This window comes from Lontra canadensis, unplaced genomic scaffold (genome assembly GCF_010015895.1).
Source record: "Lontra canadensis isolate GAN:19392208 unplaced genomic scaffold, GSC_riverotter_1.0 scaffold424, whole genome shotgun sequence".
NCBI lineage: Eukaryota > Metazoa > Chordata > Mammalia > Carnivora > Mustelidae > Lontra > Lontra canadensis.
Window position 1 is genome coordinate 17,010 of NW_022631417.1, and position 11,666 is coordinate 28,675.

The 11,666-nt window shown below is 55.5% G+C and overlaps 3 protein-coding genes across 4 annotated transcripts; 2 read left to right on the forward strand and 1 right to left on the reverse strand.

Annotated features, from left to right (window-relative positions):
* The first annotated feature begins 327 nt into the window (after window positions 1–327).
* On the forward strand, window positions 328–4,570 carry LOC116862983 (pre-B-cell leukemia transcription factor 2-like). Its single transcript, XM_032850438.1, is given in 10 exon segments — window positions 328–611; window positions 1,518–1,591; window positions 1,828–1,925; window positions 1,927–2,076; window positions 2,161–2,351; window positions 2,504–2,639; window positions 2,782–2,935; window positions 3,304–3,392; window positions 3,499–3,585; window positions 3,702–4,570. Coding segments are annotated over 10 exon segments (1,293 nt in total). The 5' UTR covers window positions 328–390; the 3' UTR covers window positions 3,795–4,570.
* A 1,258-nt stretch (window positions 4,571–5,828) lies between these two features.
* LOC116862984 (advanced glycosylation end product-specific receptor-like) lies at window positions 5,829–8,804 on the forward strand. Of its 2 annotated transcripts, XM_032850440.1 has the most exons (11): window positions 5,829–5,977; window positions 6,161–6,267; window positions 6,396–6,588; window positions 6,768–6,832; window positions 6,957–7,044; window positions 7,142–7,324; window positions 7,412–7,539; window positions 7,728–7,866; window positions 8,154–8,177; window positions 8,284–8,410; window positions 8,532–8,804. In XM_032850440.1, exons 1-11 carry the CDS (start codon window positions 5,926–5,928, stop codon window positions 8,626–8,628), a joined length of 1,203 nt encoding a protein of 400 aa, XP_032706331.1. In that variant the 5' UTR covers window positions 5,829–5,925; the 3' UTR covers window positions 8,629–8,804. The 2 variants fall into 2 exon arrangements, with proteins under 2 accessions (XP_032706331.1, XP_032706330.1); XM_032850439.1 differs by lacking the exon at window positions 8,284–8,410 and having other exon boundaries at window positions 5,911–5,977; window positions 8,154–8,242; window positions 8,532–8,671.
* Window positions 8,805–8,996: 192 nt separating this feature from the next.
* On the reverse strand, window positions 8,997–11,378 carry LOC116862985 (E3 ubiquitin-protein ligase RNF5). The gene is made up of 6 exons (XM_032850441.1): window positions 11,147–11,378; window positions 10,214–10,232; window positions 10,006–10,118; window positions 9,841–9,895; window positions 9,647–9,764; window positions 8,997–9,567 (listed from the first exon to the last, which is right to left on the reverse strand). The coding sequence occupies exons 1-6, from the start codon at window positions 11,284–11,286 to the stop codon at window positions 9,470–9,472; spliced, it is 543 nt and encodes a 180-aa protein (XP_032706332.1). The 5' UTR covers window positions 11,287–11,378; the 3' UTR covers window positions 8,997–9,469.
* Between the last annotated feature and the right edge of the window lie 288 nt (window positions 11,379–11,666).

Here is an 11,666-nt window from a genome sequence, read left to right on the forward strand (position 1 = left end):
TCTCTCCGCCCCCAGCTCCTCCCTGTTCCTCCTCTCTTCTCCCCTCCTCTTCCTCCCCGGCTCCCCTCCCCCAGCCTCCCTCCCTCGCTCCCCCCTCTCCTCCCTCCTCCCTCCTCCCTCTCTCTCTCACACACACCCCCGCTTGGGCCTCTTCTCTCTCTCCGGCTCCATTTTCTCCGCCGCCGGGGGCCGGGGTCTCCTGTGGGGGGCCCAGCCGGTACCCCAGGTCTCCCTTCAGGCCCGGGGTGAACCTCCGGGGGAGCCGGGAGGGGAGAAACGGGTGGGGGTTGGGGCGGAGGGAGCAGCGGCCCCACCGAGTTTGGGGGGGGGGAAGTAACCAGGCGGGGGGAGGGCGGAGCAGGGAGGGGGCCTCAGGGCCCCCCCCCAACTATGGACGAGCGGCTGCTGGGGCCGCCCCCTCCAGGCGGGGGCCGGGGGGGCCTGGGATTGGTGGGTGGGGAGCCTGGGGGCCCTGGCGAGCCTCCCGGCGGCGGAGACCCCGGTGGGGGTAACGGGGGGGTCCCGGGAGGCCGAGGGAAGCAAGACATCGGGGACATTCTGCAGCAGATAATGACCATCACCGACCAGAGCCTGGATGAGGCCCAGGCCAAGTGAGTGCCCCCACCCCGGGACCCTACACAGACCCAGCAGAAGCCCCATTCACAAGCTCTGAATCTTTTGGGAATCCCCACCCCCACCCCCCACTCCAGGACCCTCTCCAGGATCCTACAGCTCTCTTCTCTCCTTACTCCTGTTAGTCCTGAGATAAGCCATCCCTCTCAAACCTCCCTTCACCACCAGACCCTGAAACCTTCAAAGAGGGGAGCCCAGGGTGGTCTCACTGCCCACCCACCCCCCACCTCTCACTGACCCCTGTACCTCCCTGGAACATCCTTCCACCTCCAGAGCCCTGCTCTGGCTCTCAGACTAAGAAACTGCTATGCTGCCTTCCTAACTCTCCACCCAGCCCACCCCCATCTTCTCCAGACCTGGGTCCATCCCAGAGCTCCTAACACTCCTCTCCACCACTTGCCCACCCTCCCAAGGGTCCTCACCCTTAGCCCTTGCTCAGCCAGACACTAGGAGCATCAAAGCCTCCTGCCTTGGTCAGTCCCAGGACCTCCCCGTACATCTGTATTGAAATCCCCAGCCCCGTCTCTGGCACCTCAAACTCTGACTCTTCTCACAGTCTCCATCTCGTTTCCTCTGAAATCTACCTAGTCACTCTCAAGTTGGCAGTCACCCCCAAATTTCCCTTTGTCCCCTTTTAGGCCCATTTCCCACAGCCCCATGTGTGCCCACGGTGCCTTTATCTTGCTGCCTGCACCTTCCCCCCCATCTTCCTAAAGCCAAGCAACTTCCCCACATCTCCACATTCCAGGAGCTGTCCCCCCCCAACTCCGTCATGTCCCCACCCCCACCTTGTTCCCAGGCTCCCCCTCACCCTCGTGGTACCCCCATCCCGCCCCACCTCTGTTCTTGTAGCTTCTCAACTATTCTTTCCCTTTCCTCCCAAGGAAACACGCCCTTAACTGCCACCGCATGAAGCCTGCTCTCTTTAGTGTCCTGTGCGAAATCAAGGAGAAAACCGGTATGTGGGTCCCCCTCTGATTCCTCACCTCTGGGGACTGAACTCTGTTCTTTAGAGGACTCAGGCCAAGAGTTTGACATCTCGGGGCACTGAGGACAGTAGGGGTTAGGGAAGTTGCTAAGGGAAAATGGGGAGGGAACCAAAGCCTAGAAACGTGGGTCTCCAGGAGACACCAGGAGGGCTACGAGCCGGCTGTGGGTTCCCTGGGTCCCTAAGTTCACTCGCCTGCATGCTAGGCCTCAGCATTCGAAGCTCCCAAGAGGAGGAGCCGGTGGACCCACAGCTGATGCGCCTGGACAACATGCTTCTGGCAGAGGGTGTGGCTGGGCCTGAGAAAGGGGGGGGGCTCTGCTGCAGCAGCTGCAGCCGCCGCAGCCTCGGGTGGTGGCGTGTCCCCTGACAACTCCATCGAACACTCCGACTATCGCAGCAAACTTGCCCAAATCCGCCACATCTACCACTCGGAGCTGGAGAAGTATGAGCAGGTGAGACCAGGCTGGCGTGGGTGAGAGGACAGGGCAGCCCAAGACCAGAGGGCCCCTTCTCACAGCCCCTGGCGCCCACTGCAGGCATGTAACGAGTTCACGACGCATGTCATGAACCTGCTGAGGGAACAGAGCCGCACGCGGCCTGTGGCTCCCAAGGAGATGGAGCGCATGGTGAGCATCATCCACCGAAAGTTCAGCGCCATCCAGATGCAGCTCAAGCAGAGCACATGTGAGGCTGTCATGATCCTGCGTTCCCGCTTCTTGGATGCCAGGTGGGGCTCCTTCCCCCCACTTCTCCCAGCCTCAGGGCCACCGGCTCACACACAACACGGTGCTCCATGGCAGTGGCACCCTCTAGAGTGGTGCAAGACGGACGCCCTGCTGGGACAGCAGCCGCCTCATCACCATTCTCCCTCTTCTGTAGACGCAAGCGCCGCAACTTCAGCAAACAGGCCACTGAGGTCCTCAACGAGTACTTCTACTCCCACCTGAGTAACCCGTATCCTAGTGAGGAGGCTAAGGAGGAGCTTGCCAAGAAGTGTGGGATCACTGTCTCTCAGGTATGGGAGGTGGGACTCGGGGCCGGGGTGTAGTGTTCAGGTTAAAAGCTCTCTGATCGACTGACTGAGGTGGTTACGGGGGAGTGGGGATTGGGGGGAGAAGGTCTGCCCCTGACCCTCCTTTCTGCTCCATGCCTCACAGGTCTCCAACTGGTTTGGCAACAAGCGGATCCGCTATAAGAAAAATATTGGAAAGTTCCAAGAGGAGGCCAACATCTATGCCGTCAAGACTGCCGTGTCAGTCACCCAGGGGGGCCACAGCCGCACCAGCTCCCCGACACCCCCTTCCTCTGCAGGTGGACCCCACTGCCATCCTGGCTGGTTCTCTTGCACACTTCCGGCCTTTGTTCCCACTTCCTATCTAGACAGGATCCCAGCAGAGAGGGGGCCTTTTGGGATGAGAGGGAACTAGCTGAGATGGGGTGGAGATGTCAGGGGACAAAGGCCAGTCCAGCGAAGTTACTTCTGTCTTCCAGCAAGTGGCCAGGGAGGGAGGGGGAGGCTCAGACACAGCCTGCTCCTGAGTGTTGCAATGTCTTAGGGATAAGTTGTGTACAGCAGCACACCCCCGGAACTAGTTCAGAGGGCTTTTTGGAAACACAGGACTATGGCTAGTCTCAGGCTCTGTTAGACTCTTCCCTAATTCCCTCTCTGCTCCCCCAAGGCTCTGGCGGCTCTTTCAATCTCTCAGGATCCGGAGACATGTTTCTGGGGATGCCCGGGCTCAACGGAGATTCCTATTCTGCTTCCCAGGTCAGGTGGCCCGTCTCCCCTCGACCAGGGCTTGCCCAAACTCGGTTTCCTGCTCTCCAGGGTATGAGACTCCTCACTGTGTCCTGCCCTTCTTTGCTGCCTGCAGGTGGAATCACTCCGACACTCAATGGGGCCAGGGGGCTACGGGGATAACCTTGGGGGAGGCCAGATGTACAGCCCTCGGGAAATGAGGGTGAGTGAACACCTGACGCTCCCTTTGTCCACCTCTCACCTGGACAGGATGGCTTTCCTCTGGCCATGTTGTCTCCCACACTGGATTTCCCTGCCCCAACCTCTCTCTTTTTCTAGGCAAATGGTGGCTGGCAGGAGGCTGTAACCCCATCCTCAGTGACATCTCCGACAGAGGGACCAGGGAGCGTTCACTCTGACACTTCCAACTGATCTTGCCCCTCAGGGCCACAGGGGTGGGGGCTCACAAGGTGACTCTTGAAGAGGACGCAGGCATCCAGAGGACAAACCGCAGACACAGGAGAAGCACAAGACAGAGAAGGGCAAATGGGGTCATCCCTTCCCTGACCAGACTCTCCAGTGCTGGGGGTGCTGACTACATGGCAGGGAGAATGGGGTCCCCTAAGGGGAAAGTGGGGTCTCAACCCCTTTTTTCCTTTCAGTCTTTCTTCTCTCCCTTTCTCTCACACATAAACCACACACCCAGAATTCTGTTGTTCAGATCGCTTTCCCTTTGCTCTACCTGTCATACTATATTCCATTTCTGTATCTTTCTCTGGGCTCCCCCACTCTTCCCTCCTCTACCCCACTTAACCTGCTCTGGGATCTGTGGAGAAGCCAGCCCTGCCTGACCAGAGATGCCAAAACTGGGGACACTCCTGGACAGAGGACATGGGCCATGAACTCTGTGCCTCCCCACCCCCTGCCCCTCCAGATGGCTTTATTACCTCATACGCAGCTCATCTTAAACCAATAGAATCGCTCGGTGGACGAGAGTGTCTGACTCAGATATCTACCTCGGAGGGAGTTTCTGCTACTTTAGGGAATTGTTGACTGGGCTTTGGGTTGATTTTTTTTTTTTTTCCTTAAAGGAAAGAAACGAAACCTTGGGATCCATCTGTACTATCTGAATTTTTTGTTTTGTTATTGGTTCTTAATTTTTAGTTTGGGGAAGTAGATGTTTTTATAAATATATTGATTTTTTTTTTTTTTTAATTTCTTACTTTCCCACGTTAGGGGTATAGCCGAAGGGGTCATAAGAGAAAGGGGAACAAATAGAACTTGTAAACAGGCCCACCTGGCTCCAGTCCTATCCATCAGAAAGTATGCTTAGCAGGGCCCCAAACCTGCCCCCCTAAAATCACTTAGGTATTTTTGCTTGTACGATCACTTAAGTGTTCTTTGCTTATGCAGGCAGCTCTCTGCTGCATTTGGTGTGGAGGTAGTCAGGGGCTTGTTCTGCTGACCTATCGCCCCCCCCCCCCGCCACATACAAACACATGGCACCCCTGGGCAGGGCTGGACTCAGTAATTTTGAGAAAGAGCCACCTTCCCCTGTGAGTGACACGTCTTTAAGTCTTTTTAAACTACTCTTTGCAGATTGGAGGGGGAAGAATGGGGAAGGGGTTATTGCCAAATATGGTGAATGTGGGTTGGGGTACCTGTGTATCTCCCTCAACTTTCCCAGAAATGCGGCATTTTTTTTCTCAGTTCAAAAATCAAGAGGGTGGGGAGAGAGAAGAGGGAGATTACAAAAAGCCAAGTATGGGGGAAAGTAAAATCACCCATGTCCTATTCTTGGCCAGAACTCTACCATCTGAGCCCCTCAAACATCCTCAGGATTTTACAAGACTGTCCTAGTGGGGAACCTCTCCTGTCAAAGATCCAGGCAGGACTGGAGGGGAGCAGATTGGATATGTGATGGGTGGTGGGCAGGAGGCACGGGTCGGGGGCAGTTCTCTCCTCACTTGTAAACTTGTAGTTTCACAGAAAAGGAAAAAAAAAAAAAAACATGCAGTTTTAAATAAAGAAATTTCTTTTTTCCCTGGGCTTAGTTGAGCATTATTTTCAAAAACATAAGAAACCCAGAATAAAATCTGTCTCATAAAGCCCCACACAGGTGTTTCCCCTGCCAGCCTTCCCCTTGCCACCCAGGTCCCACGGTTCACCTTCAACCCTCCCCAAGGGCAACAGCCAGGCCTGAACCCTGTCGTCCAGCAACCTTACCTAAGTCATATGGGCTCCAGTCTGTCCACCAGGCAAGCCCTCAGTAGACGGAGTTGGGGTCCTGAGTAATGAGAAATTCTAGGAGGTACATCCCCCCCCCCCCCACCCTGCACATGGATATGGCTGTGCCTGGAGACCGGCAGTGCCTAAGGGTGGGGTGATCATTGTTTCTCCTCCTACCTGAAGGACTCTTGTCCAAGCAGCATGAATTCCTAGCATTCCCTGTGGCGGGACAGGATGGGAAGATGGGGGTAGGGGAGAGGGTGCAAGCCCCACCTAGGGCGGTGGCCACAGCAGTGAGGGGCAGACAGAGCCAGGAGCCTGGGAAGGAAGCAGGATGGCAGCAGGGGCAGCAGCAGGAGCCTGGGTGCTGGTCCTCAGTCTGTGGGGTGAGCCATTCCCCCCCTCACACCAATCCCCCGTAGAAAGCATTTCGTTCCCTCCCCAAATCTGCCAAGAACTTTCCTGGAAACTGGCATTGCTTTTCAAGCTCCCTCACCCATCTTGACCTCCCCTAGTTTTGTTAGCCTCTCCCTTCCTTCCTACCCCTCCACCATTGTACTGTCTCCCAGGGGCAGTAGTAGGCGACCGAAACATCACGGCCCGGATTGGGAAGCCACTGGTGCTGAACTGTAGGGGAGCCCCCAAGAAACCACCCCAACAGCTAGAATGGAAACTGGTAAGCAGGGCTCCTGCCACAGCCTCCCTGCTTCCAGAGACAGGAATGATTCCCTTCCCCACCTCCCTGTCTCATGAGTCCTTTCCCAAAGGACTCGCACTGTTCAGGCCCCTCTCCTCTGTCCCCAGAACACAGGTCGCACAGAAGCTTGGAAGGTCCTGTCTCCCGAGGGAGGCTCCTGGGATAGCGTGGCTCGAGTGCTCCCCAATGGTTCCCTCCTCCTGCCAGCAGTAGGGATCCAGGATGAGGGGACTTTCCGGTGTCAGGCAACAAGCAGGAATGGAAAGGAGATGAGGTCCGCCTACCAAGTCCGAGTCTACCGTAAGAGTTCCAGGGCCTTCTCCCTGGCCCACCTCTCATCTAAGGAAAAGCCTTCAACCCCAGCCCTCGATTCCTTGGCCCTGGTGTGGGAGAACCTGTGACTTCAGCTGCCCTAGATCCTACACCCGCGTACGAGTCTTCAAAGCTGCAGCCTCTGACTGAAATTTTCCCTCCTTTAGAGATTCCTGGGAAGCCAGAAATTGTCTCTCCTGCCTCTGAACTCATGCCTGGTGTCCCCAATAAGGTAGTAGAAGTGGGGGGGGGGGAGTAGAAAGCAGTCCTGAGAAGAGGAAGGGGAGTGTAAGCTCTGCGTGTGTGTGTGTGTAGTCTCTTATTTTCAAAGATAATGAAGGTCACTCTTTCCCCAGGTGGGGACATGTGTGTCCGAGGGGGGCTATCCTGCAGGGACTCTTAATTGGCATTCAGAAGGGAAACTCCTCATACCTGATGGCAAAGGTAAGTCCCAAAGTCTCCCCTCCCAGCTGCTTTCTTTCTGATCCCTCTCCCACACCCACCCTGGGATATCTTGCCTTACCCTCCCCTCCCTGCACAGGAGTGTCTGTGCTGGAAGAGACCACGAGACACCCTCAGACAGGGCTTTTCACACTCCAGTCGGCGCTGATGGTGACCCCAGCCTGGGGAGGAGCTCCCCACCTCACCTTCTCCTGTAGCTTCAGCCCTGGACTTCCCCGGCGTCGAGCCCTACACACAGCCTCCATCCATCTCAGAGTCTGGGGTGAGTAGAGGCCCTCAGGGAAGAGGAAAGCCCACGGCCACTAGGACCACACAGATATAACTCTCAACTTCATGCCCTCTGCCCCAGAGCCTGTGCCTCCAGAGGTCCGAGTGATGGTACAGCCAGAAGGTGGAAAACTAGTTCGTGGTGGTACTGTGACCCTGACCTGTGAAACCCCTGCCCAGTCCTCCCTTCAGATCCACTGGATCAAAGATGTGAGTGACTTGGGGAGGGGGCTGGGAAGTAGAGAGACACACCACTGGCAATGAGAATAGGAGGCTCATGGAGAGGCAGGCAAGGAGCCGGGAAAGACAACCGAGTACTTGAGCATGTAAAGACAAAGACAGAAGTATGGGATGTGTGGAGATGTTCTAACAGTCTCCTGTCCCCCTTCCACCCCCAGGGCATACCCTTGCACCTTGCCCCCAGCCCTGTGCTGCTCCTCAATGATGTGGAGTTTGATGACGAGGGAAGCTACAGCTGTGTGGCCACCTATCCCAGCCATGGGCCCCAAGAAAGCCCGGCTGTCCGTGTCATCATCGGTGAGAAAACCTCTCTCCAAACCCCAGGGATCCTGGGGCTGGGTTAAGAGACAGTGCAGACACCAGTTCCCTAGCCCAACCTGGCACTGTCCCCAAGAACCACACCACTCCTCCTTGGTTCACCCACATCCAGGCCTCCTCTGCCCCGCCCAAACTCTCCTGAGAGAGCAGCCCAGCTGTTCCCTCTCTCCTCTCAAGAAAAGGGAAGACTCGATCAGGGCTCCCACTAATAGCCTTCTCTCAAATTTAGACCTTCCCTTCTAACTTGCTCTGACTTTGCCTTTCAGAAGCAGAGGAGGAGCCCATTGCAGGTGAGGGGTTGGAAGCAGATGGCCCCAACGGGACTGGGGGATGGGTGGTCAACAAGAAAGGAATGGTGAGTGGTGGGGGCCCTCACTTCTCCCCATCTCTCTACAGGCTCTGTGGAAGGGCAGGGACTGGGAACTGTAGCCCTGGCCCTGGGGATCCTGGGAGGCCTGGGGATCGCTGCCCTGCTCATTGGGGCCATCATGTGGCGAAGACAGCAACGCCGAAGGGAGGCAAGGTGAGTGAGAAAGCCAAACAGCTCAGACTTGGGACCACCAGGCAGCAAGAAGGGGTGTGGGGGCAGGAATGACAGAGCGCTAGAAACCATGTGCAGAATTCTCCTCAATCCCCCTCCCCAGGAAGGCCCCAGAAAACCAGGAGGAGGAGGAGGAGCGCGCAGAGCTGAATCAGTCAGAGGAGCCAGAGGCAGCTGAGAGCGGTGCAGCCAGGCCCTGAGGGGTGACAGCTATACCCCATCTGTCAGCCCCCTTTTCTTCCCCACGCCGCTGTTCTGTCCTGGCCTCAGAGAAGTTTCCCCCTATATAACCTGTACCCCACCTCACCAAACTTGCTTCCACAACCAGAGCCTCCCATAGTGATAAGTAAACACCTCGCCTATTTGCTCTCGTGCACATGTCTGTGTGTGTGTGTGAGAGAGACAGTGACTGTGTGAGACACCCTCACCCCCTGAATCCTTGAGAGCCTTGAAGAAGAGGGGCTCACCCTCACACCTCCCCACACCACACAGATATTTACTCAGCTGGGGATAAGATGCTTCTGTCCTGGAAGGAAGGAGGAAAGGACAAAAGTGGGCAGAGCTCCCATCAATACATCTCACCTTGTTTATTGAATTTATAATAAAGGAGGTAGTGAGGGGAAGAAAGCACTTAGAGACAAAACCCATATTAGACAATGGGGAGAGAAAAATTAAGTTAAATCAACAGGGGGAAGGTAGGGGAGAGTCAGAGGGAGCCTTGTTCATCTTTCAACATCAAATCAGTAAAAGTGGGGGAAAGCAAAGGATCAGGAGAGAGAAGAAACAGACATCCTCTTCTGTCTGTCCTCCTGTCCCAGAGGTGGGAGTTATGATGCTACTCAGTGAGTTCAGAGCAGAAGGTTCTCCCATACTCTGCACAGATGTCACTCCTCCTACCCACAGCCTCCTAGAAAGAGGCCGTGGCCTTAGCCAATAGAAACGGAGGAGTTGGGGAGGAGGGGCCAGGAGTAAAGAAGGGTCAGCAAGGACCCCCAATACTGATTCTCCTCTGGCTGGAGGTGGGCAGGAAGGAGACAAAGCTCAAATACTGAGCAGCCAGAAAAAGAAGAAGATGGCGAGAAACAGGAAGAGGGAGTCCTGCCAGCTGGAGGCCGGGTGACCCTGTCCCAGATCCACACCTGTAGGAGAGAGGAAAGCTGTGGAAGAAGCATCCACTCCTAGGTTGGGAAGGGGCCTGAGCTGAGGGAAGGCTCTTACCTGTACCCCGATGGAATGGCTCATGAGTGTTGAAGACGGTGGTGAAAAAGCCAAAAGGAAAAGCACCAACACCAAATGAGAAGTGAAAGCCCCCGGTATCTCCAAATGACTGGAATCCCTAGGGAGGTGGACAAAGTCAGAGGAGAACTGGGCAGGTCTTTGGCAGGGAAGGAACACAATTAGACAAAACTCACCCCTCTGCTCTCCGGGGCTGGTCGCTGGCCCTGGGGGCGGGGTGGAGTTTTCAATCTGAAGGACCGGAGAAGGGCTAGCAATGAGAAACCATCTCTTCCCTTCCACACCCCACTCCCAAGGCAGAAACCCTCCATCTTCCCTCAGTAACACCCCCTCTCTCTCACCTGGGGTCCTGGGGCTTCTGGCTCCCTCGCCCATAAAGAGGAACAACCTTTTCTCTGCTGATCCCAGCTTTACACACTGGGCACTCTTGCCGCTCTGGCCGTGTCTCCAGCCACTGAGGGAGAAAATGAAGTGGTTTCCAGTTCACAGCAGGGTCTTTCAACTCCTCAGACCTACCCATTTCCCTCTTCATCTCCTCTGAGTACGCACCTGATGAAGACAGGGCCAACTGGATGGGGGGAAAAAAAATAAGGTCAAACTAGCTACAGAAAAGACAGACACGGACCCAACCTCACAAGAGTGATCTCACCCCCTCTTCCCAGGTATTCCCTGTTTCTTTTCCTATTTTTCACAATTTCTATCATGCCAGCCAGTTTGGCCTTCCTACGTCTCTGATCTTACAACATGTAAAGTAATATCCATCCTCAACATGCTCAACCCTCTCCTCTCCCCCAACACACATACACACACACACACACACGCACTCACGCACCCATCTCCTCCTCCCTTCTCTGCCTTTTGACTTAAGTTTTCAGGTCTCTTCAAACAAGGCTTTCCAGATCTCCTCTTTCAGCCCCCAGCCCCATCCTTGTCCCTATCACTCCCAAACCATTTTTTCCTCTCTTCCGCTCAATAAAGTCCCTATTTCCACCATCCTTTAACTTCTCAGGATTGCCCCTTCAGTGCCCTTGTTCTCGGGTTTGTCATACCACTTCCTATCAACATCTCTCCTGAATGTGATCCCACATTCCCTAGGTGTCCCCTACTCAACTAATAAGGCATGTCACCCCTAACCTTTGAGTCTAATCTGTTAACACCTGTACAGCTAAGACCTCTCACATTCTCGGGTCTCACCTGTTACAGATGTGCTGTGACGCCCACCCCGCCCCAACTCCTCTTAACACACCACACATACCCCTCAGCTCCTAGTTCCCAAGACTCTCCGTCCCACGAGTCTCCTCTGCACAGATATGACCCTCTGGCCCACACAGACCCAAAGAGACCTAAGTGCCCTCCTCGGGCCTCACCGATGTGAATGTGCCCTCCGATTATCTGTATAATTGTATGCCACCCCGCCCACAACCCCCTCCCCCAAGTAAGGAGGTGAGCCCCACTTCTTTTCTCCCCCTCCCGGATCCTCACCAGTACAGGTGGCCACACACACTGACCACAGCTTCCCGAGCAGTCTCCAAACATATATTACATTCGAAGGTCGCGCCCGCCCCGCCCCGCTCGCGGTTTGGCCCTTCGGGGCCCCCGTCCTCATCCTCTGCTGCTGCCATGGCCAGTTCTGTTTCGCCTTCACGTACCCCTTAATCCCCCAAACACACACACACGCCCCAACAACGAGAAACCGCCTCCAGCCCACGGTCGTTGGGCGGGCTCCAAGGCTTTCTTAAGCACTATTGGCTTGAGTCACTGACAATCACACAGTTCAAAAGGAAGGATTGGTCCAAGGCGTAGGGGCGAGGTTTGCGCAGTCCTGCCCTTACACAATAGTCATTGGCTAATACAGTCTCAGTCAGTGTGCAACGCGATGGGATTGGTAACAATTCGATACGCGCCGTCGCCCGACCAGACGGAGCTTTATTCGTCTGATAAGCTGCCAGTCATAACCAAAGACCAAAAGCAATTGGTTCGGGACTACACAGGCCTCGCCTAA